At 43.1% G+C, this 25,782-nt stretch overlaps 1 protein-coding gene across 1 annotated transcript; it reads left to right on the top strand.

Annotated features, from left to right (window-relative positions):
- Positions 1-22,713: 22,713 nt before the first annotated feature.
- LOC133093331 (AT-rich interactive domain-containing protein 1A-like) lies at positions 22,714-25,295 on the top strand. Its single transcript, XM_061193113.1, is given in 3 exon segments — positions 22,714-23,701; positions 24,008-24,583; positions 24,586-25,295. Coding segments are annotated over 3 exon segments (2,259 nt in total). The 5' UTR covers positions 22,714-22,728.
- The last annotated feature ends 487 nt before the right edge of the window (positions 25,296-25,782 follow it).

Here is a 25,782-nt window from a genome sequence, read left to right on the forward strand (position 1 = left end):
GAGGCTGGAAAACCCACTCAATTCCTGCCCACTTTGGCAGACCCAGAAAATTCCTGTGGCTTTGAAGTCATGAGTGGGAAATGAAATGGACTTGGGAGTCAGATAGTGCTGGAATGCCTTCAGAAGAACCGTCGAGAAGAATAGATTATGGAGATAGGGTTGAAGGACTCCTACTTTTCATTTTTATTCTTATGTACTATTTAGTTTATTTTACCAGGTACATATTTTATTTTACTATATATTTAAGCTAGTTAAAACAAAACAAAATAAAACAAAGAGGAATTGCTGGCCAGGATGGAAGTGGTGGCAGGCTCAAAGCCTAGGAGACGAGGTCTCTAAGTCATGTAGGTTCCTGAGTCCACCAAGGCCTGATGTGAATGGTACATTAATCAGGAAATAGGAGCTAGCCTGGAACCTTGAGAAGCCCAAGAAGCCTTGACTGTGGTTTTGATGTCAACGCGTACAGCCCATGTCCTTACAAGACCGAGTGTGGTAGATTATCATGGCAGTTGTCCTTAGTGAATTCCACCTCCACACCCTTGGGAGACTCCTCCCACAGTGACTCTGGCTTTGGCCAAATGACTTGCTTTGGCCAATGGGATATCTGCAAACATGGTATGGGATGCTTGAAAAGTTTGTACTGAGGTTTGCCTTATCAGAATGTTGCCTGCCTGTTAGAGACACGTGACCCAGTTGACAGCCAACACCAACCTCCAGACATGTGTGTGAGGCCATATTAGACCACCCAGCCCCAGGTGAGCTGCCAGATAGATGACTTCAACTGCACAAGGGACTCTAGGCAAGACCAGCATAAGAACCACTAGCTAAGACCAGCGCAAACTGCTGACCCACAGAATAAATAGAACGGTTGTTGTTTTAAGCCTCTAAATTGTGGGTCATTTGTTATGTGTTAGTATTTAACTGATACACCTGTCAAATGTCTCCTTACGTTTGCACCTAGTACCTTGCTCTACACATACTATATGATCAATAAATGAATCCTCCTACGGCTTTTATTTAAGGGGGTACAGAATGAGAGAATGAAAAATAGTATGGAATAGTGAGAGTTGGGCCTCTCATCTCCTGGTGACTCCAGTTTATCTCTAAATTGGAGATCTTGTCTTATATCACTAGGTTTAGGTAAAAATAGATGATGTTGATGAATTCTGTTTTTCCTCTAATTGTATTAGGAGGTCAGAAATGTGTTTTCAACAATCGAAGGAGAGAAGTTTACCTGTTCCCTACCTGCATTCTCCCCTTCAATAAGATAGTCTGAGGGCTTTGGGGAGAAGCCTGGGTAAAGGGTTCATGTCACAGGATCCCCCAGGCTACTGGGCTGAGTCCCTCCTTGGGAACCCAGCAGGCAGTGCTGGTATGAGGCATTGCGCAGAGCACATGCCTAGATGCCACCAACGAACTTGCAGTGCTTTCCTCCCTTCCCAAGGAGAGGTAAGGAGGAAAATCATGCTTAATGCATGGCACTGCAACTGAATTTCATGAGGAAAAACATGGCTTTGTAATTTCAAAGTAGAGTCTTTGGTACTCCCAGACAAGTAGTTTGTCTTTTGGCCCCATGTTTGCATGACCAATTATTTAAATAATTTGTTAATGATTACGTTTATAATGATTGATAAGTATAATTGAAAAATGAAACAAGCAGACTCTATGTTAACTAGAGCCCTTTTTCTCAGAGTGATGTATTTAATGAATCATATCTTTCTTATCTCTTCTCTATGGAGAGGCCAACCTAGCTGCAATTCAGGTTTCTCAAATATGGTTGCCCTATTTGCACCCAAAGAAATGCAATGCATGCACAGATCTGTCTGAACCTCTGAGGAAGGTTAACCTTTTCTTCTTTCCTGCCTTGCCCACAGCGGAAGAAGCAGCAGTCACGTGATGAAGTTTACTGTGCAGGTGCTACTTCTAAAAATCTTTCAATAGCCACTACGACATCAGGGACAAAACCCAGGACAGGTTTTGCCCAAGTTACCATTGAATGGCATCCCAGATGGAGTACTTTCCTTTGGGGCATCCTAGGGCTGCTCTCTGGGTTTATGTCCTTGGTTAGCTTGAGACTTTTTGGGCACATCAGACTTTGCTATGATTGGACATCAAAGACTTGAGCTTACAGGACTTTTGGATGTTCAGCTGAAAACCTCCTTAATAACGGGTATCTCTGATTGTTACACACAATTTCCAACTTTTTACTTATTCAGTAATGAGTCAGTCAAAAAACAACTGCCTATTTTGAATGATCCAGTTTGCTAGGTGTAGTAAGCTACCAATGAAAAGTAAAGTTTCTGGTCAAGCACATGAGTGTTCTACATATTAGAAAAATAAAGTCGAATCAAGAAAGGTAAGAGGAAAGAAACCCAAACTGAATGCAAATAGAAACAAGTGAGCCCCACTGTATTGCAAAGGAATAACACAACCGTGCTGAATAGGCGTGGGAGAGGGGAGAACAAATCCGGGTGATTTTGAACATAGTGACTGTGTACCCTCAGTCCGGCAGGAACAAAACCTGCCAATAGATCTTGAACTCTTTTCAGTAGGTTTGTTTTGTGAAGTGACATGGGTGTGGCAACAAGTGTCATAGAATTGAGCAAATGAGTAAATGTGCCAATATTGGGGGATCCGGAGTCCTTACTGTGGAGGAAGGGATGCGCAAGTATCAAATGGAGGAAAGCAAGGAAGCACCCTATGAGGCTGGTCTGGAATCAGGTGCCAGTGAAACTCATGATTTCTACTCTTCACTTCTGAGCTTGTTTTGAGTCTTTGATCTCTTGCCTCTGTATCTCGGTCGATCCCATTCCCATCACAGGGAACTTCTTTCCTATCACTGCAACGTATTCAAACCATTCCTCTTCTCCACCATGTCTTCTATCTTCTCTCTCCCTGGATGGGAGCGATTTCTTCTTCTCTGAACTTCCATGGTTCCATAACTGAAATTCCATAACTGAAATTCATGAAAAAGCACATTCATGTCTACCTTAGAATAAATTATTTGTGGGTGTATAATCTTACCTACTATAAGCACTTTTTGATGAAGGACCAATGTCTGATTCTTTTTTGTTTCTCACAGGTGCCAAGGAATTCAATAATGACTTACTCAATGAAAGAAGAAAGGAATGATTTTAAGGAGAATAAATGCAACGTTCTGCAAAGATCTGAAAATCTAACTGCACTTGGACTAGAGAGGGAAGATGTGCCCTGATGATAAATCTTGTTTTTAACAAGCTCATCGTGGGTCCACAGTGTGATACAGCATTCAGAAAGCTAGTGAGGTTGCAGGACTCAATGGCAGAGGTGTAGTTTTAGAACAAAGGAGGTGATTGGGCCATTAGCAGACTATTTTCTGATGTTGGGTTTTTTAGTGTTGTGTTCAAGTATTTTTTAATCATAACTTAAGAGCACTGTGAGCTTGGTCAGAGCCATGTCATGGGGAGAATAGGATGAATACATTGTTTGGACTGGAAGTGAGACTCCTGGGGAAGGGAAGGGGCCAAGGAAAGGGAAGATGCACAAAAATTGTCTTTAAATATCTGAAAAGAAGCTATATGGCAGAGGGATTCAATTTATTTTGGGTCATCCCGGGGAACAGCTATAAGGTCAATTTTGGTGGAGATTGGTGGGAGGGAGATTTTTATCTTGGCAAAAGGAAGGACTTTCTGACAAATAGGGTTATCTAACTAGGAATGGGCAGGTTGGGTTAGGTATTAATTTTCCCCCTCTTGGCAGTGGTTTGGGAGAGCTAGACAGCAATGGGGTACAGGTCGGGGTCAAACTGGATGACTTCTAGATACCTTCCACCTCTAATTTCCTATGACTCTATGATGCTAATGAAGAAGAAACCCAAGAAACACTGAATGAACAAGACAGTATGTGACTGAATGCTCAAACACGATGTACAGCCAATGAGTAGGAGAGGAACCAGGAAAGGAGCAGTAGGGTCCTCGGGCTGGGTGTCATGGAGAAATTTGGTGGAATGAGTACAGGGAAGGAGGGATGGGACCTTCTGGCTGAAGGTCTGACAGAAACAAAGGGGAAGGGCTGTGCACAGTGGTGAGGTGGAGCTGGGGACTCGGGGCCAAGAAATGATGTTCTCTTGGAATGTGGGGTCGAATTGTGCTTTGAAAGTTTATCAGAGGAATTAAGGCAAAAAAAAGAAAAAATACAACCATGCCTTGGATTTGGAGCTCTAGCTCCTTATTTCTGTCAATTACTAGCTGAGCGACCATGAGTCAGTCACCTTTTCTGGACCCTCACTTCATCCCTTTGCAAATAAGGAGTCCAGATGAAATGGCTGAGATTCCTTCTGCTGTACAAGGTAGTGACTCTGAGATACATTATTGGCTGCCATTGTAGATTCATGACTAAAGGAGGGATATGAGAGGAGTATTTTAGGAAGATTAATGTAATATGCAGGGGAGATTGAAGGCAGAAGAGACTGAGGTGGAAAGAACAGCTGAGAGGCAATTCCAGTCACTGTTTCTCAAAATAATATCATTCAACTTTAATATTGTTTATTCAGTTTTATGTCAAAGTGCCAGGAAGCACGAAGTTTGGTTCCTCTATACGACCTGACAACTTGGTTTCTGGGTCAAATTAATTTCCTGTCCTCCTGAGTAATTAAAAAAAATGCAATGCTGGTACGATGACTCTAAACACGGCATCAGGGACCTGAAAATTCTGCGCGTATCTCTTTTTCCTATTCTTTCAAGAGCACGGTTTCAACAATGGCTCACTTAGCAGAGTGTGTCTCTGTTACCACATCCTGCAAAATATTCAGCACCATCCACAAAAGTATTGAGGCAGACAGAGGAATTTTAGCACGTCATTTTTTCTCAGCAGTTCAGCAGAGATGGCCTAATCCAAACCTGGCTGGCCATCAAGCTAAGAATACTGAATTCTTCTCCCTGTCCTTTTTCCAGCAGGCACTTTGTTTGGGGGTGAAGTTTCATCCTGAGTTATTGAAGAGTTATGGTCATGACACTTTGCTCTGGTTCTTAAAATAAAATGCTTTCCACAGGGAGCTGAATGCCCCGGGGCTGCTCACCGGAGACGGAGACTCCTCTCAGGGTCGCTGGCTTGCAGTTGGACAGACTGAGAGGGAAGGAAAGTCACGGCCACCTTACAGTGACCTGTGGCTGGCAGGGGGCGTGGGTGGGATGGAAGGGGAGGAGAAGAGTCTTTGATTGCCGTGACGGCACGCTTCAGTGAGCTAGAAACACTAATGAGAGAACCATTAGGTTGTAGGTCAGTGGCTGGAATGTCTTCAGAGCGGGGCCTGACCATGATGTTACGTGATGGGTGCCGCCCAGGGACTCACCAGGGAGGTGTGGGAAGCCCAAGGTGACCTAATGAGCTGAAGAGGAGAGCCTGGGAGGGCCGCTGGGAACACCCTCTGTCAATCACTCTGGATGGGGAGCAGCCACCCCAGTCTTACATCTGCCTTTCTTCCTTTTCCGTCTTGGTTTCTTCCCCCATCCAATGCTTGAACGGAAAACAGATTTGGGAGAAGGAGGATTTGGGAAACAAAGTCAAGTCCGGGTGGGGTTTGAGGTCTTTCTGATTGTTTCAATTTCTTACTTGCATCAAGCCCCAGACTTGGTGGGTGAAATCAGAGTGAATTGTGGGTTCATGCACCCTTATCACTTTAGGCACAAAGTATCCTCTTTTTTATTTTTCTCTTATTGACGAAGTGTGGTCCATGGACCAGTGCTGATCTGTGGGTGTTTTCGTTTTGTGTTTGTTTTTTTACTACTCTACAATGAGATAACCACAGAAATTAGGATAAAGCTTCCAGAAATGTATACAACAATTTGGCATTGCTATGACATCTACACACACTTTTATTGTGTTCTACCAATGCATTGGCCACCAATGGATTGGAAATTTTGAAAAAGGTCCTCTACCGCAGATAATGTGAGAAGCACTGCTTGATGCTCTATTACTTCATCAATAAAATGTTTCCTTAGGGCCTATTACATGCAGGTGTCAGTTCTAGGGGCACAAACCCCCAAGAAGTTCACAGTCCTGGCTTTGTATGGCTGGCTAATGACTTGAGGGTGATGGTCTAGTCCTTCCCTGTGTCAAGGTACATTCTGGAAGGAAATGTGCCATATCTTGATCTTCTTCGGTGTCTACCTAAGTCTCTGGCACAGTGCTGAGAACAGAGTAGACACACATACGCACTTGTTGAATGAAGTTATTGCTCTGCATTAGTGGGAAGAAAAATGAGATAAAAATTTCAGAGCAGTGTTTGGCTACAGCAGGTAGGTGATCTCTTGCCTTTCTGCCTCCCTGCTCTTTCTTTTATTTAAAAAAATTTTTTTGGCTGCTCTGCGCACCTTGCACGGCTTGCAGGATCTTCGTTCCCTGACCAGGGATTGAACCCAGGGCCCAGGCAGTGAGAGCGCTCAGTCCTAACCACTGGACCGCCAGGGAATTCTCACCTCCCTGTTCTTCCTACACCCATTCTGAGATAAACTTCAGGGCACACAAACACGGACTGGAAATGGCTCTACTGCTGACCTGAAGTAAAAACCCAAATCTAAAAATGACTGGAATCTATAACGAGTCGTCAAAGGAAGTTAAACTCTTGCTAGGCAAATCATATAGTCTTGTTTACCTGTTAATTATTTTAAAAAATTTTAGGGGGTGACTGGAGGCAAGGGTTCCTAAATAGATATGTACACCTTTGGTGCCAAGAAATGGTATCTGAATGATTTCATTGTGCTGCTGAATGGCAGGAGCACCCAGCAGTCTCGATAGGAATCAAAGCACAGGAGAGCCTTAAAGAGGCCTTGGCAGTCAGCTGCCCCTCTGATTCTCTTATTTCACAGCAGAGGAACTGAGATGCAGAGAGAGTAAGTGGCTTGCCTTTTGGCAATAAATTGTAACAATTTTCAAGGATTTATGATGCAAACATAACTTACTCTGAGCTAAAGTTTGATAATACAGAGTCTCACCATTAAAAGGAACTCAGACGCAAAGGAAAACCTCAATGATTTGACATTTATTTAGGTCAGAAGAAGGCCAAATACGTAAGTTAGCAAGAGTGTGCGTCTAAACTTGAGAGAGAACTTATCATGGGAAGTATCAAGCTGAGAGCATGAAGCTATGAACCCTAGGGCAGACTGAAAAAAAAAAGTGTTTAAGATATACTGGAAATTGTTTCCTAAGTCCATTTTTATTAGTGTAAATGTAATATAGCATGAAGAGCTCCCCTAATCTTCAGGGTGGCCAACGTTTGAATATTTCTGACAACACTCTAGTGCAGAGTTTCTCAGCCTTGGCACCATTGACATTTTGGGATGGATGACTCTTTGTTGTGGGTACTGTCTTGTGCATTGAAGGATGTTTAGCAGCATCCCTGGCCTCTGCCCAGTAAATGCTACTAGCACTCCCCCGTTGGGACAACTGAAAATGTCTCCAGACGTTGCCAAATGTCCCCTGGGTGACAAAATTGCCCCCGGTTGAGAACCACTGCCTAGTGGTGTGGTTACTTATAGTTGTGGTAGAATTAAAACCTTTCCAGTGTGTTGATGCTCAGCATCATTAGTCATTAGGGAAATGCAAACTAAAGCTACAGTGAGGTATCACCCCACACCTATAAGAATGGCTATGTTTAAAAAAAAAGACAATACCAAGTGCTGGCAAGGGTGCAGGAAAACTGGAAGTCTTATACACTGCCGGTGGGAATGCAAAATAGTGCAACCACTTTGGAAAACAGTTTGACCGTTTCTCATAAAACTAAATATACTAAAAACTAATAAAACTAAAAAAAAAAAAACTAGAGAAGAACTAAAGAGAAACACTGAGAAGTAAATGCTGAGCTTTTGTTATCACTTATTGTGTAACTTTACTGGCAAGAGCAAAAGAGCTCTTTAGCTATTTTTCCCCCCCCAAACAATGCTAAATTATATAAAAATATATGTGAAAAGGTCAAGGGAACATAAGTTTGTGAACCTGTACTTTTCAGATTTTTTTACCTACACACTCAATGTTCCTATGAGGCTTTGCTTAATGACAACAACAAAAAAACCTAAACATACACTTATTATGTGAGCCAGAGGTCCCACTCTGAAGTATTTATGCAAGTAAAGTGAAAACTTACATTCACACAAAAACCTGTATGTAAATGTTGATAGCAGCTTTATTTGTAATTGCCGAAAAAATAGAAACAACTTGAATGTCCTTCAACTTCTGTGTGGCTAAACGCTCTGGAACATCTATACAGCGGAATACTACTCAGTAACAAAAAATAACGAGCTACTGATATATACAACATGGGTGAATCACAAATACATGATGTTAAATGAAAGAAGCTACAGAATGTGTGATTCCATTTATAGACATCCTGGGAAAGGCAAAATTGTAGGGACAGAAAATAGATCGTGGTCACCGGAAGCTGGAGGTGAGCAAGAGGGTTGCCTACAAAGGGCCCAGGGAAATTTTTTTGGGTGATGGAACTCTTTGATATCTTGACTGTCGTTGTGGTTACCTGGCTGCATGTGTTTGTCAAAACTCGCAGGACTATCTACTAAAAATTACATGGAAGACTATCAATTTCCTCCATGTAATTCATACATTCTACTCTATGTATTAATTTTAAAGCATGAAAAAATGTGCCAGGGTTAAGAGAATTAAGTAAGCTAAAACAAATACAGTTCTCAATCTTTTCTAAGCTGAAAACTCATACTATTCTTAGTAAACTAAGTAGAATACAAACAGCAAAATGTTATTTCCATAGCAAAGGCCCAGACATTGTGCTGTAACATTCCCCAGGTACACCAAATGGCCTGGACAGTACGTGGCACACATAGGAAAGAGGCAGTCCCTGTCCTACAGGTAAAACAAACCTACTGTACCAAGCTCTGGCCCATTAACTGGCCTCAGGCAGGTCTGGCTCCTTTCTGGTTTTTGTTTTATGTCTTTGTTCACACATTTCTCCTTGGAAGAAAGAATGCCCTTCTCTCTCATAATCTCAATACTGTATCTCCCAAGTCCCACCTCTTTACTGAGATCATTTTTTAAAATATCATAGGCTGTATCTTCTCTCCCTTTCCTGAACTCCTGCAGTATTTATTGCCTGCATGGTTGAGCAGACACGTCCCATATCATTTTCCTTAAACCTATTTATTTTTCCGTTCTGTGCAAATATATGCATGTCCTGTATTCACATGTTGTTAGAGGGGGTCCTGAGCAAGTGTCTAATAAGTGTTTCACGATGATGATGATGATGATGATGGTATCAAAGCAATGGGTGGCCTGGTTCTTTTCCGGTTTAAGGATATACTTTTGCTTACATTGGGGTTTTATAAAAGGCCAGATTTGGCTGGGAGATGCAGTGGAAAGTGGATCTAGAGGGACAGAAGGAGAATATCCAGCATTCCTCTTAATCACCTCAGTGTGAGAAAGTTATGCAGGTGAGAAATCAAGAATATTAATTGGTAAATGTACTCATCTTGAGGTAAGAGTGTATGTTTCCAGCCCCGCTCAGCCAACTTTAGGGCTGGGGTTACAGTTCCCCAGAGAGAATATTTTCGCCTGTACCCACACTGAGCTGCCAAGAATAATGATTTTAGGTGTAAGACTAAAAAGTTCTCCCAGAAAGCTGTCTTCAAGGTCAAGGGGACCATCTGGAGCTGAAATGAGAGATGCACTGACAGGCAGGGAAGGGCTGAGTGAGGCAGAGCCCACTGGGGGATAATTGGCGTCTGGCCCCCCATGTTTGAAACTCTTCCCCTTATCCTTACTGTTCTCCATTTATTTTCTTAAAGATGAAAATGCAAAGAAAATATCAGTAAAACAAACTGCAATAAGAGAAGCTATAATAAAAGATAATGTACTAAAAAATAATTTCAATACAGTAAAAAAATGAAAGTCCACAAAGGTCAAGACTTCTGTCGTACTGGAAAGTCTAGAAGATACAAACCGGTGACCTAGGTTGTTGAAGCAAAAAATCCAAAAGGATTCTTCTTGGGTGAAACTTATAGAGCACCAGGTAAAAGGTCCAGTCAAGGCCTAGCAGAGGGCTTGGTCCAAAGGGTCTCTGGCTATCCTTGTTCTTTGGTTTCAGCCACAGGTGGGCATCTGAGGCTGGAAACACCCACAAGGTTGTGTTCAGGTGTGTATGGTCAGGCCACTCAAGATGGCTGTTCTCTTGCTCTCTGTCCGTCCCCTGCTCGACCAGTCCCTGCTTCACTCACATGACTATCCAATGCTCTTAATTATAGGGCTTAATTAGTCCCGGTAACTGATGAGCCCACCTGACGTCAATTCCCCTATAAATGGGAGCCTCCTTCTCCCCCCACCCCCTCACTGTAGTAAAGACTGCTGCCATGTCCTGCCCGTTGTCTGCTGCGCATGGTGGGGTGTCGCTCCAGGACGCTTTGTGTAAGATCCCCTGTCCAATAAATGATTGATCTCTGTCGCTTTCTGTGGGTTCTTTCTTTGGTCTCATGGCTGGGCAACTACAAGTCTTGTAGGCCTGTGCTCTATAGCCCAGCAAGGTGTTTTCCCCAGAAAGCCAAAGATCAGCAAAATTCAACTGAAACTGTGATCAGGCCTCTCCCTCTCTCTCTAAGCGGCTCTACCCCAAGCCAGGGTAGATTAAGCCCACGTGAAACCTCTTATACATAGGACATAACCCTTTGGATTTCCAACAGGCAGAGTGTTATCTTTGCTGACTTCCACTGAAACCCCCATGGCCTTGGTCAGAAGTTTGTGGGCAAAATAAAAAGTGGATCATAGAAGGAATTGCAGAATGTTACCTAGAAGGATGAGTTTAAATGCCTACAAATGTTTATTCTATTTCAGTTCCCTCTGGTATAATTCCACAGAGGTCAAGTTTATCAGAACTCAGGAGTCTTCGTCCCTCCAAAGTGGATGACACGCTGAAGATGTTTTCTTGAAGCAAGAAGGGGTAAGTCTGTCCTCTGAGTTCCAACTCCCATGAAATTTGAAAATGATAAAGTGACACACTGGAATTCAAGCTTGCAGATCCCACATTTACTAGTTACTAACAGATAATAATGCTGGAAGGATTGTGGCTTCAAAGAACATGTTTTGGAAATTATGTAAGTATTTATACAATGGATTATGAAAACCTTTTAAAAACAAACTTGGGTATTTACATCACAGACCTTCAGACTCCAAAAAGTTGTTATGCTCTGTATGTCAATTGCCATTCGCTAGCATGAAGTCTTTTAAAAAATATTGCCTTGCAATGAAATAATGAGAGAAAACCACAAGAAAAATAAGGTTCATGAGCCCTCCCTCCAGACCACTACTCTGCATAATTTAAGGGGTAGATAAAGAATATCTATCAGTGTAGGGAAATTACAAACTGTGACAAGAAATAAGGATAGAAAATGGAAGCAAGCCCTAACATAAGTAAACTGAAACTTCATAAAAAGGGAAGAACGTATTTACTTTTTCCCATTTTAATAAAATTTGTGGGACAAGGGATGAAATGATTTAATTCTGGGAGGAAAAACATGCACTTTTCATCTTCAAAGCACTTTCATTTGAATAAAATAGCTCCATGAAATTTAAAAAGTATCTAGTTTGATTAGCACTCATTGTAATTTTTCAAAATGTTGTGCTTTTTAATTTGATATATCAGAGACCCTCATGATACACTTGAAGGTCAATTAAGTGCTTTTAATGTCTTTTGTCCATAATAATCATCACTTTAATCTTTCATTATCTAATAGGAACATTGGCATATGGGAATCATTCTTTTTTCTTTTCTTTTTTTAAAAAAACTAGTTCTCTAAACTAGTGGTCACTGAGACTCTGTAAGATGTAGAATGCTGGATCTCAAAACAGATTGGCTGGAAAATAGCAGGTTGTAGATTAATACCAATAATATAATGCCTATAACATTTAAAAAGTAACAAGACAGTATTCTATGATGTATCTATGCATGGTATAGGCACAAAATCTTGGGAAAAGATGCGTATTAAATTCATGATAGAAGTTGCCTCTGGGGAGGGAGAGGGGGAAATGGTGCTGGGCTGGAAATCAAGGGGCTTCAACTTTATTTTATTTATTTATTTTTTTAAAAGCTCTTGAAACACGGCCCAGTGTTAATATTAATAAATTCTAGTAGCTAGTGCCATATAGATATCTGTTGCCAATTATCTTTACTTTTCCATTTTCTTTATCCTCCTGTTTAATAAAACGTTAAATTTTAAGGCAATGGAAAAAGCCCAGCTGAGTTCAGTCAAACTCTATTATGGATTTGCCAACCATAAATGAAGCAACTGTTTTGGGGAGGGAAGCAAACATAAACTCCAATGATAGAAAAATCAAATCTGACCCTTTGTATAAGGTCCTTCTGTTTCATTCTTGGATGAGAATGAGTCTGACTCCCCCAAAAAGAACTCTCCAGGGCTGCTGTCAGTAACAGCACTTTCTGTTGTTTGCACCTCCATGGACCCAGTTTTCCCTTTCATTGCTCTTGTACCCCTTTCGCCTTCCTGGAATCCCCTATCCATGTGTTTGTTGGCATAATCAACATAACAGTTCATAGTAAAAAATTTTTTTTTACTGCACTACCATATAAGGTTTGGGAATATAGGCGAAACACATCAAGGTAATTATAAGTAAGATTCTACCCCATTTAGTCAATTTATCTTTATTCCGTTGAACTTGCTAATCAGGCCTTTATTCTAACATCAGATTTCTTTCTCCTGCTCCTGTCTATAGCTGAAGCCAGGACTCTCTTAATTTTCTTGGTCACTGGGCAGGTGAGAGCTTCCTGTCTGGCAAGACCCTATACCAAATGGTTATCAGGCACTCTGGTCTCCTACTCCCCACAATCCACTTGATTTAGCTGCCCTTGTTTTCTGAGCATGTTTTCTGAGGACACTCTCTCAGCTACTGCCATTGGCTTTTCATCCTGTTGTACCTCTGCCAGGTCACGTATTTATTCTGTTCTGGTCGGTTTTCTAGGCCTTCAGTTTGGAAACTACTCATCCTGTTTCATGGATGACTGGTAGAAGGATTTTTCAAACCTGCATATATTTAGGGGAGATTTATAAAAAAACGACAAATATACTGGAATTTTCAGAAGTATAGACATTACTATAGAGAAAAGAAAAATAGAAATACAGAGGAATACCTTAGCCATAGGGGTGAGCAAAAAAATCGATTTCTAGTTCAACCTATTAGCAATCCATTTAAAACCTATTCCTTAGAATCTATCCACACCACCCAGGGAAATAATCACCAGTGAGACGATGTTCATATTCCACTGCCCTTATGGGACAGGGATGTGCAAAACATCTGACTCTGGGACTTCAGCTCAGCTGCTCTGGAAAACAGACTTTAGAGGTGAACAATTCCAACATGAGATTGGTGTTTAGAGTGGATGACTGTTAAGGTCCTTTCAACTCTGGGATCCCACGATTCTATGAACATAAATTGTTTTCTAGAAAGAAATTAACATGTCAAGTTATATTTGCACCCATTTATACAGAGTGACCAGACTTGACAGAAGTTCCAGTTAGTTTACCGACTTATTTAAAAAAAAAAAAAAAAACAGGTCTTGCAGCAACAGGGGTTGGACTGCTTCATGGAAAAACTTATCTGCAGCACTACAAACTGAAAAAGGAATTTAGAAGGCCTCTGTGTATGGTCCTCTCCCAGCCGTGCTTGTCTTCTCTTCTTCAAAGTCTGATGTTGGCTGTAAAGTTTATCAAGTATTTTCTCTAGCAGAGCTTGAGAAATCTTTCTGTGGCATCAGGGTTCCCAGCAGATGAATTTCAGGGGATGGAGGGGGAGGGGGTCATCGTTATCTGGATTCCAAAAGTAAAATCGTAAGAAAAGTATTGTCCTAGAGAATACATTTTCAAAATTACATCTAAGGGGCAAGTAGGTAATGAGAAAATAATTTTGATTTGCAACAAAAAGCCCTGTTGTGGCTATAGTGACTGCATTTCTTATTGAATAATTCAAGGATATTAAAATGAGGTTCAAATAAGAGGAAAACCTAAATGCCAGGAAGAAAATGCTGACTGATGTCTTTAGCCTGATGTCATAGCTTCCCATAGAAAATTGTGGACTTTTGTTTGAGTTTTAACCAAGAAAATGGTAGCTCGTTTTATATTGTAGATGTGTATCTGAAATGTGATTATACAATAGACTTTGATCAATTGAATCACCTTCTGCACACTTTAACACTTGGTGACTCATCACATTTTCCTGTAATTATTCTTTTGAGTGCAATCAGAAGGTAAGTTCTTTGGAAATGTTTTTGTATGTTAGTATTCAGCCCAGGCATATAGATAGGCTTCAGTAAACATTTAACAATTTGCATTTCCGAGATGCTTTGTATTCATTTCTAAGTGATTGTCAATTAGCCAGGACTTTATTGCCCTCCATAACCTTCCCTGCCCGCACAGTGGTTGTTAATGAAGTGTAATGCAATGTACTAGGGACTGCTATTTAAAGGTCTTCTGCTCAATTGAATTCAATAGTCTACTCCATCCTAGGATTCTGTGGATGTGGAAGTTTGAATTTTCATAAATCAGGGGAAATGGTGGGAAAATACTGCGGGGGGTAAGACCATGAACGTGAGTTCGGTAGGGTATGCTCAGAAAGAAAAGCACATATTCCGTCATGCACGAGAACAGAAAAAAGTCATGGCCTGAAAAAGGAAATGGGGTGAAACAAAAGAAGCTACTAATATTAAAAAACGTGATCTTTAATCAACAAATGCAGATGTGTCCTTGGATCTTGCACCTTTGGACGTCTTGAGTATCTGCGATTACCCAGGACATCGTGGTACCACGTGGAGTTAGGGAGAAGGAGGCCATGGAATAAACCCCAACCTTGGCTCCCCAACTCAAGCTGGGGTTTGGAGAGTCGCTCTCTTGCCTGAAACCCAAGCTGCCACCCACCAGACAAATCATGGCGTGAATCAGAGAGCCCAGTGGGAGGGGCCTGGGGAGGCGGAGTGCCCATTTCAGTATCCATAAAAGGGCATTTTGGTGTCCTAAGTAGAACAGTCATGTGAGGAAGAGAGGGCGGGCTCTGGAGAAAAGTGCTTGGGTCCCCAGAGCTCTGACAGCCACTTCCCAGCTCTGGAATCTTAAGCAGGTCATTTGCCCCACCAAGCCTCAGTTTCTTCATCAGGAAAATGTGCTGATACAGGACTTGTCTCACAGTGTTCTCTCAGATCGAGCGATGTGATCCATAAGAGCATTTAGTGTAGTGCTAAGTAAAATAAGAAACACTAAAAAAAAAAATTAGCTATCATTTCAAAGCATTTTCCCAAGTTATGCATTGTTCCTGAGCTATTACCCTATTTTTCCAATTCCTACTCTAAGACAGACCCCTCTCCCCCAATGCATAGCTATAGTTATTAATATGAACAGGATGTACACAGGGATGTAGTTTCTAGTGACAGGGATGTAGTTTCTTGTGGGCCAGTAGAACTGCTTCTGTTAAGGGCCATAACCCTCCATTTCCTTATGATTTGCCTCTGACTGTGGCCCTCTCTTCCCCAACTGAGGTGTAGTAATGAATTCAGATAATTAACATCTCTTGCTGTCACTGGCTTTTCCTATTGTTTATGGTTTTCTGTTGTCTAATGACTACATGTCTGGGACTCCTATTTTTAACAGACATTTAAAACCTGACAGATGACAGCTCTTGGGTTATAATTGTTCATTAAAAATAAGATTCTCAACAGGTAGCTGTTAAAACAGAAGGGAGACTGACTTCTTAGGGAGGGTCACCTGATAACAGTGATTATTTTGACACAGCTGGAAAAACCGTATAAGAGGAACAGAAAATACCCGGTCAACACCAGTGCTCTCAATCAAGGGAACTAAGAGCCATAAGTTTTGCAACCGACTGATGCAGCAGTGGCAATGCCAAGACTCTGCTTCAGTCTGCCTGTGCCCTGTTCTGAAGGGGTGACCTTCTTGGAAGTGGGTGAATTGACCCGGCTATTTCTGGCAACAGTTCCGGTTCTCAGGCTCTTTATTCTAACAGTGCCACTTCTAAAGTAAGAAATATGTTGTCTGCCTGATACCAAGTCCTCAGGGCCAAACACATTCTTTCAATGATGGAGGGGAAAGTCTTGCATACATTGGACAACAAACTAAAATATAAAGAAGCGAATATAACTTTTTCCTAGCTATTCTTGGGCAACTCACCTGGCTTGAAGCTGATGCACCATCTTTTCCCAGAATGAGGAAGGACACACACACACAAATGCAAAACACACATTTGCATGCATATGTATATATATTTAAAAATTCTAGAACCTATACTTTTCTTACCTGTTATTATATAATGTTGGAATTGGCTATAAAGAAGAAATGTTTATCTGTGAAGATATAAGAAATAAGTCTAAGGAAAACTGTAGACATTATTTGTCCCTTCCCTACCATTATTTTCTTACTTGTTTTGTTGTATTTTTGTTAGTAGTATTAGAAAGTTTTCACTTTTAACTTCTTTCCAGAGGTGTGCCAACAATTCCTACATCTCTGCATCATGCCATACCCTGAAACCCAAATCTCTTTTCTCAGCTGCTTGGTGGACTTCTCACCCTGCGTGTCCACGTCAAACTCAGGAACCTCCAACCACACATCTGACTTTGTTTCCTTGAACTTCCCCCACCCCAACCCCCAACAAGACCTGCTACTGGTCTTGCCTTCCTTTCTGTGATTTATGGCTTTCTCACATCATCTTGACTCACTTAACCCATCTCCTCTTTTCCAGTCCTACTCACCTGTCCACCCCTCCTGTTTTTGTCAAGTACGTGCGATGGAACTCAAACCTGACTCGAGAATTCATTTACTTAAAACCTTCCATGACTCTCTTTGTCCTTCAGAATGAACTCCAAAATTCCTGGTAAGATCTATATAAACTCCTTCCCGGTCTAGCCTTTTCCTGTTTATCGGGAGTCTTTTCCCACTGCACTAGCCTTGGCAGGCTTACACTCCAGCCATGCATATGTTCTTGCTGTCTTCGGAATCCAGCCTATTCTTTCTTGCCTCCCTGCCTTTGGAAAGTTCTCTCCTCTGCTTGGAATGCCCTTTTCATCTTGGCAAAAACTACAAAATCAACCAAGTTCCAGCTCACTTGATACTTTGTAGGAGATGCTCTTCTTAATTATCCAAGCCTGTTTTTAGAACCTGTTCCCTTTTTGGCGGTCTCATGGTAAACCTTGCATAATTCAATTAGGGACTTGCATTGGCTGCTTCCTCCACCAGGCTGTGAGCTCCTTGGGGGCCAGGATTGGCAACTGTGTGTTTCCATTACCTAAGATGGTACCTGGCTTCTAGTTGGAGTGCAAAAAATGTTTCTGGACAGAAAAATATAAATTAACCCGTTAATTTTGATCTCTTAAAAAACCCATTAGAGAGTTACTGGGTTTGCCTTCTAGAAGAGCGTGAACTTTCAGGAAAACACCCTTGGTTAAAAGTAGGTAGTTAACAGCTCATTGGAGCTAGGAAAAGATCTTAGCTGTTACCCTGTTCAACCAGCAGCCTTTTTCAAATTCAACATTGTGGTGAAGAGATATAAAATTATTCCCCCAAACTTACTGGGAGCAGAGGGTATTAGAACCCGTGCAGGTCCCTATACCTAGTTTGGGGGCCTTTTTTTCTGATGCTTCCATTGGAAGTGTCCAGAATAGGAATTATTTGCAATACTCTCCTGTCATAGATTTAACCTGCCATATAGATGTGGGTAATTCTACAGGTCAGACAAACTGCTAGTTTATATAAATAAATACTGAAACAAAAACTGCTGTACTTGAGCCCTAGGCAGTAAATCAGGTTGAAAGGGAGTAGCTAGAAATGTCAACGGCTCTGTCCATGAAGGATGTTGGAAGTCATAGGATAGGAGAAAAGGCAAGTAGTCAGACAGAGAATTTAGGCTTGATGAGGTTCAGATGATCAGACTTTGGGGCTGCCTATTTAAATAATGTGAACCTTTTTGGTTTAAACTCTGTGGGTCCCTCATGTCCCAGGGGATTTTATGTCCTTCCTCTGAGCAGGAAAGCTCCGGGTGCCATTGGAAAGGCTGCTTTCTCAGCATCCCGAGAGCCACACCCAGGGTCCTCTCTGAAGATAAGGAACGAGTGCAAAACAAAACAAAAATTCATCTTTGTCAAACCTGAGAGAAGGAATTGGAATTAGAATTTGGGAGTATGGATTTATTAATTTAAAAGATTAGGTGAGTATGTACTGAGTGCTAAGCATGGCCGTCCTTGTTTTCTAGATGAGGAAGTGAGGCTTGAAGAGGCAAATAATTGGCCTAGGGTCAGATCCAGTGACAGAAAACCTAAGACCCAGGTCTGTTGGCATCACAAACATTCTGCTCTGCTGCTTCTTCATTCAGTGTGGCAAAAATACTTGGGGCTTTTTACTGTGGCTGAATTCATTTGCCTATGCCAGGAGAAGTGGAACCCAACCCAATCATGGAAAGGGTTCTAGAAAGCAAGGCAGAAGACTTGGTTCTAGTTCTGGCTGAGATTCACCATCTAGGAGCAAGTGTTTAGTGGGAATGGTGGTGAGATTTTGGGAGAAAATAAAGGATTTGTTGGGTGTAGGCAATGGTTATGTGCTTGACGTATAACCATAGCACCTCTGAGGCCCCCTACATCACACGTGACAGAACTCTTAGGGCCTGGAACTGAGACTACCCATGTCAACATGACTTGCTTGTTTGTTCCAGGAACCCTTCCCTCAGGAACGATAAGATTGTAAACCAATAATAACTGCACAGTTTGCCTCAGGAAATTCCTGCAGATCAGTTTATCCAAAGCAACAGGTAAACAGCCGGCTATTCAAACAACAGTTAGTTAGTCAAGACTTGCTTCAAGCCCCTCGCCCTGCTGTTTCCACTGATCCTATGATGCTACGAAATCTGCCCCATCTCAGTCAGCTCCACCTTGAAAGACCTGCTGTAAGTCACTTGAGACCAGATCCTAAAACCCTATAAATGTCCATTCTGACTTTCTCTTCTGAGAAATTAAGATTTTGTCAAGACGGCATTCTCCCTTACTGCACCAAGTTCTGATAAGTTTAGCTTTGCTGTTATCAACAAGTGGTCTGGTGACCTTTTGTGGACTTCCAGGCCCATTTTATTGATGTGGAAACTGAGATTCAGAGAGAGTGAGTAAATGCATTCAAGTCACACAGGCAGTAATGTAGACTAGTGGTAGGCCAGAATCTGGCAGAACCAGATTCAAATCTGGATGTCTGCTCTCAAGACCAGGTTACCATGAAAGCCTTCACTTCTTAGCTGTAAGATGAAAGAATTGCGTTGGCTCATGAAGACTGAGATTCTCCCTTGCTTGCTTTCAACTTTGATAAAAACAAATTGAACTATTTTCAAAGCTAGAATAAATTTTCTCCCCTTCTGTCTTTTGTTGAAATATTTTCTCCAATTTTTGTCTTACATGTTTTTGTCTACAGAAATAAAAATGCAAGCCTAGTAGAAAAGGACCCTATCACATTTCTTTTAATTGTGGTAAAAAACAAATACCGTAAAATTCACCATTTTAACCATTTGAAAGCTCACAATTCAGTGGCATTTAGTACATGTAAAAAGGGGCAATCATCATTCCTCTCCAATTCCAGAACATTTTCATCACCCAAAGGGAATGGTGCACCCATTAAACATTCTCCATGACCCCCTACCCCGGCCTCTGGTGACCATTTATCCACATGCTGTCTTTATAGATTGGCCTATTCTGGACATTTCATATAAATGGAATAATGTAACATATGGCTTTTGTGTCTGATTCTCACTTAGCATAAAGCTTTCAAGATCCCATCAGATTTTGTCTTTTGTAATATTCATGGTATATCTTTGACACTGAATGGTAGCAAAGGAACAAGCCAAACACATGAATTATCATGACTGAGAGTTTTTCTCCTACAGGGAGAGGCAAAGAAGTGGTCCTCAAGGGCAACAATGGGAAGGGAAACCGTTCACATCCCTTGCCCACTTGACCTAAGGATTGCTCTCCATCACTTTCCCTGGGCCCTGGGCTGAGCCTGATGATGAGACTACATGCAGGAAGGGCAAGGAGTCCATCATCTGACTTGGCCGTGATTTTGTTGACCTGCCTGGTCTTTTCCTTGCATAGTCCTTGTATGGACATGAGGACAGTGCAGCAAGCTATTGGAAGATGCCTAGTAACAGGGTGAGATTTCAGCTGGGCTCCAGCTTGCCCTTAGGACAGTTTATGTTCAATTTCACCAGACTAACTGGAAAGAGGTTGCAGGACAGTTTTTCTGTCCATGCCTAGCAGGAACCATTGCTCTCTGAATTTCTTACACAAAGAGAAATCAGTCTTTTTTATGTGATTGTGGAGTTCAGGTACTCCTTCAGGTGTGCCAAGGTGCTGGTGTTGGTGGGCCAGTCTCTTTGAGATGCTTAGATTGAGAAGGATGCTCTTGATGAACCGTTCGGATAAGTGCATAGAAGGAAGTTTCTACTGCAGCACACGCAGAATCCTCTCCTATCAGACGCCCAAAAATGTCAAAGAAAGGAAATGGTGTGCCTAATACTGACAAACCTAAATCATGAGTTGATGCCAGAGACTAATATAAGTCTTTTCTCCCGTGACAGCGCCACACTTAGAAAATTTACTCCATCATTTCCTATTCCAGTTAATGTCAAATTGAAAATTGTTGCTTGATAAATTGTTAGCAGGAAATGTTATGTTTTTTCCTTAGAGGATTTCTTTTTCTTTCTTTCCCCTGTCTGAGTTATGTGTGATGTGCGATGTAAAAATACAAAAAGAAAAGCCAAAAAATGTCATTATGTTTCCTCTTTTCAACCTTTATGGTAAAGACAAAGGGTCACAGTGAGTTCAAAAATATTTATCTTATAAATATTGCATAGAAAATCATAAGTTGAGATAAATGTCACAGAAGCCATTGAAACATATGACCACAGTCAATTTATGAGCAACTTAAAATATAGAAGCTCTCCAGGGTACTAAGATTGCTGTGAAATTATAAAACATTAGCTTTCTTTTCAAATATGGCAAGCATCTAGGCAGGAATTCTGAACTCGGGGTCAGTAGATCCGTTGGAAATGATTGTGACACTTATCATGTATGTGCATCTTTCTGGGGTGAAGATCATAACCTTTTTTCCCTTTTCTTTTTTTCTTTTGTAACTTTAAGGGGTTGTTGACCTAAGGATAAGAAGATTCTTTGCTCTAAGAGGTGGTTGGACTACAGTGATTTTAAAGTGATTCCAATCCTGAGATTCTTTGAAATCAGCCTTGAATTTTTTTTTTTTAATTTTTATTTATTATTTATTTATTTATTTATTTATTTATTTATTTATGGCTGTGTTGGGTCTTCGTTTCTGTGCGAGGGCTTTCTCTAGTTGCGGCAAGTGGGGGCCACTCTTCATCGCGGTGCACGGGCCGCTCACTATCGTGGCCTCTCTTGTTGCGGAGCACAGGCTCCAGACGCGCAGGCTCAGTAGTTGTGGCGCACGGGCCTAGTTGCTCCGCGGCATGTGGGATCTTCCCAGACCAGGGCTCGAACCCGTGTCCCCTGCATTGGCAGGCAGATTCTCAACCACTGCGCCACCAGGGAAGCCCCAGCCTTGAATTAATCAAGGGTATTTTCATAGCTGATATGTTGCCGCTAACAAGCAGTGGGTTGGCTGTGTAACATATTGGCTCTTGTTGATTGTTTGCAAATAAGTTGCCCACCAATCACTATCGAGCCTTTGGCCATTCTTTTATTTTTCTTAAATATGCATTTATTTATTTATTTGGCTGTGCTGGGTCTTAGTTGCGCCGTGCATGTGGGATCTAGTTCCCTGACTGGGGATCAAACCCAAGCCCCCAGCATTGGGAGTGCGGGATCTTAACTGCTGGACCACCAGGGAAGTCCCCAAGCCTTTGGCCATTCTTAATATCTGCTAACAGGATGTAGCCTATTATACCAAATCTCCCTGTAATTGTCACTGTTTAAATAACTGTGTTTATTCCTCATTGAACAAGTATTTATTGAATAATATTATTTGTAAATTAATTGATTTAACATATTTGGTGGGTTTAAATATGTTTCATTGCCTTCCCTAAAGAGTAGATGACATTCTATGAAGGAATATTTCATAATACAGGTCCACAATTTCTCGCTCTCAATTCCCAAATCTAGAAAGCTCTAAAGATAGAGTTTTTTCCATAACTCACTTGCGAGTAAATACGACCTGAATTGAACTCATTTGGCAGTAACATCTGACCTGAACCGGCATGAGGGTTTTTATAGTCATTATTTATCTACTCAGTACGAACAATCATACATTTCGCTGCAGAGACATTAATGTTTGATTATGGAATGCTGACCTGGGACCCTGCTTAAGATATTCTGTAATATGTAATCTGTGTACCGCATTGTCTTCCTAGAATCCCCCAAATCCTGAATTCCAAAATATATCTGCCCCCACAGGCTCTCAGGTAAGAGTCTGTGGACCTAGACCATATATTTTTGCCTAAGAAGCTTTTGTAATTCTGTGTGTATGTATCTATTCGGTCACATTTAAAAGAAGAACAAAGCACCTTTCTCATCTCTCCAAACTGGACTGACACACAATAAATTATTTCTGACCTTTGAGAAATGAACTTTAGAAAGCACTTGTTCACAATTACGCCAACAGGCAGAGCACGGGCTCTGCCCCGCAAGGCGCTGCCTATCAGGGCGTGAACCGAACAGATGAAATGCTGCACACGGATCAGAGAGCCAACCATGAAGGCCCGTGGCCTTCCCATGGCACACGCCAGCCCCCATATGGTCCTTCTGCCCCCGTGCCCCCCATGACAAGGCCCCCTCCATCCAACTACCAGCCCCCACCAAGCATGCAGAATCACATTCCTCAGGTATCCAGCCCTGCTCCCCTGCCCCGGCCAATGGAGAACCGCACCTCTCCTAGCAAGTCTCCATTCCTGCACTCTGGGATGAAGATGCAGAAGCCAGGTCCCCCAGTACCTGCCTCACACATAGCACCTGCCCCTGTGCAGCCCCCTATCATTCGGCGGGACATCACCTTCCCACCTGGCTCTGTTGAAGCCACACAGCCTGTGTTGAAGCAGAGGAGGCGGCTCATGACGAAAGACATCGGAACCCTGGAGGCATGGCGAGTAATGATGTCCCTCAAGTCTGGGCTGCTGGCAGAAAGCACGTGGGCATTAGACACCATTAACATCCTGCTGTATGATAACAACAGCATCATGACTTTCAACCTCAGTCAGCTCCCAGGGTTGCTAGAGCTCCTTGTGGAATATTTCCGACGTTGCCCGATTGAGATCTTTGGCATTTTAAAGGAGTATGAGGTGGGTGACCCAGGACAGAGAACACTACTGGACCCTGGGAGATTCAGCAAAGCGTCTAGTCAAGCTCCTGTGGAGGGGGAGGAGGAGGAAGACCTTCTAGGTCCTAAACTAGAGGAGGAAGAAGAGGAGGAAGTAACTGAAAATGATGAGGAGATGGCCTTTGTGGGCAAGGACAAAGCCGCCTCAGAGAAGAGTGAGGAGAAACTGATTAGTAAGTTGGACAGGCTTCCAGTAAAGATCGTGCAAAAGAATGACCCGTTTGTGGTGGACTGCTCAGATAGGCTTGGGCGCGTGCAGGAGTTTGACAGTGGCTTGCTGCACCGGCAGATTGGTGGGGGGGACACCACTGAGCATATCCAGACCCACTTTTTAAAAAAAATAAATTTATTTATTTATTTTTGGCTGTGTTGGGTCTTCGTTTCCGTCCGAGGGCTTTCTCCAGTTGCGGCGAGCCGGGGCCACTCTTCATCGCGGTGCGCGGGCCTCTCACTGTTGCGGCCTCTCTTGCTGCGGAGCACAGGCTCCAGACGCGCAGGCTCAGTAGTTGTGGCTCACGGGCTTAGTTGCTCCGCGGCATGTGGGGTCCTCCCAGACCAGGGCTCAAACCCGTGTCCCCTGCATCGGCAGGCAGATTCTCAACCACTGCGCCACCAGGGAAGCCCCCAGGCCCACTTTGAGAGCAAAACAGAGCTGCTGCCTTCCCGGCCTCATGTACCCTGCCCACCAGTCACTCGGAAGTATGTCACAGCAGTAGAGGGTACACCAGGGACAACAGAGCAGGAGGGCCCCCCGACCGATGGCCCTCCAGAAAAATGGATCACAGCCACCATGGATGACATGTTGTCCACCCGGTCTAGCACATTGACCGAGGAGGGAGCTAAGAGTGTAGAGGCCACCAAGGAAAGCAGCAAGTTCCCATTTGGCATCAGCCCAGCACAGAGCCATCGGAACATCAAGATCCTAGAGGATGAACCCCACAGTAAAGATGAGACCCCACTGTGTACCCTTCTGGACTGGCAGGATTCCCTTGCCAGACGCTGCGTCTGTGTCTCCAATACCATCCGAAGTCTGTCATTTGTGCCAGGCAACGACTCTGAGATGTCCAGACACCCGGGGCTGCTGCTGACCCTGGGCAAGCTCGTCCTTCTGCACCACAAGCACCCAGAACGGAAGCAGGCGCCACTGACTTCTGAGAAGGAGGAGGAGCAGGACCAAGGGGTGAGCTGCAGCAAAGTGGAGTGCTGGGGGGCTGCTTGGAGATGCTTCGGGAGAACACCTTGGTCACGCCCGCCAACATTTCGGGGCAGTTGGACCTCTCCCCATACCCCGAGAGCATCTGCCTGCCTGTCCTGGATGGACTCCTACACTGGGCAGTCTGCCCTTCAGCTGAAGCCCAGGACCCCTTCTCCACCCTGGGCCCCAACGCCGTCCTCTCCCCCCAGAGACTGGTCTTGGAAACCCTTGGCAAACTCAGCATCCAGGACAGCGATGTGGACCTGATCCTGGCCACACCCCCCTTCAGCCGCCTGGAGAAGTTGTACAGCACCATGGTGCGCTTCCTCAGTGACCGAAAGAACCCGGTGTGCCGGGAGATGGCTGTAGTACTGCTAGCCAACCTGGCACAGGGTGACAGCCTGGCAGCCCGTGCCATTGCAGTGCAGAAAGGCAGCAACGGCAACCTCCCGGGCTTCCTGGAGGATAGCCTTGCTGCCACACGGTTCCAGCAGAGCCAGGCCAGCCTGCTCCACATGCAGCACCCGCCCTTCGAGCCAACTAGTGTGGACATGATGCGACGGGCTGCCCGTGCGCTGCTGGCCCTGGCCACGGTGGACGAGAGCCACCCGGAGATCACGCTGTACGAGTCACGGCTGTTGGACATCTCGGTATTGCCGTCGATGAACTCATTGGTTTCACAAGTCATTTGCGATGTACTGTTTTTGATTGGCCAGTCATGACAGCCGTGGGACGCCTCCCTCCCTGTGTGCGTGTGCGTGTGTGGAGAACCTAGAAACTGACTGTTGCCCTTTATTTATGCAAAACCACCTCAGAATCCAGTTTACCCTGTGCTGTCCAGCTTCTCCCTTGGGAAGAAAGTCTCTCCTAGTTCTCTTTCCTCCTCCTTCTCGCCCCTTCTTCCTCCCATCTTTCTATTCCGTCCTCACTTTACTCCCCCTCAGGACCCTGCCCTATTTGAAAAGACAAAGCTCTGCCTACATAGAAGACTTGTTTTATTTTACCCAAAGTTACTGTCGTTGACAGTGAGTTTGGGGAAAAAAAATAAAAATAAAAATGGCTTTCCCAGTCCTTGCACCAAGGGGATGCCACATTTCATAATGTTTTTAATGGTTAAAAAAAACAAAAACAAAAAAACAAAAAACCCTGAAGGACAAAAATGGTGACTGCTGAACTGTGTATGGTTTATTGTTGTACATTCACAATCTC

The sequence above is a fragment of the Eubalaena glacialis genome, chromosome 1, assembly GCF_028564815.1.
Source record: "Eubalaena glacialis isolate mEubGla1 chromosome 1, mEubGla1.1.hap2.+ XY, whole genome shotgun sequence".
Taxonomy (NCBI): domain Eukaryota; kingdom Metazoa; phylum Chordata; class Mammalia; order Artiodactyla; family Balaenidae; genus Eubalaena; species Eubalaena glacialis.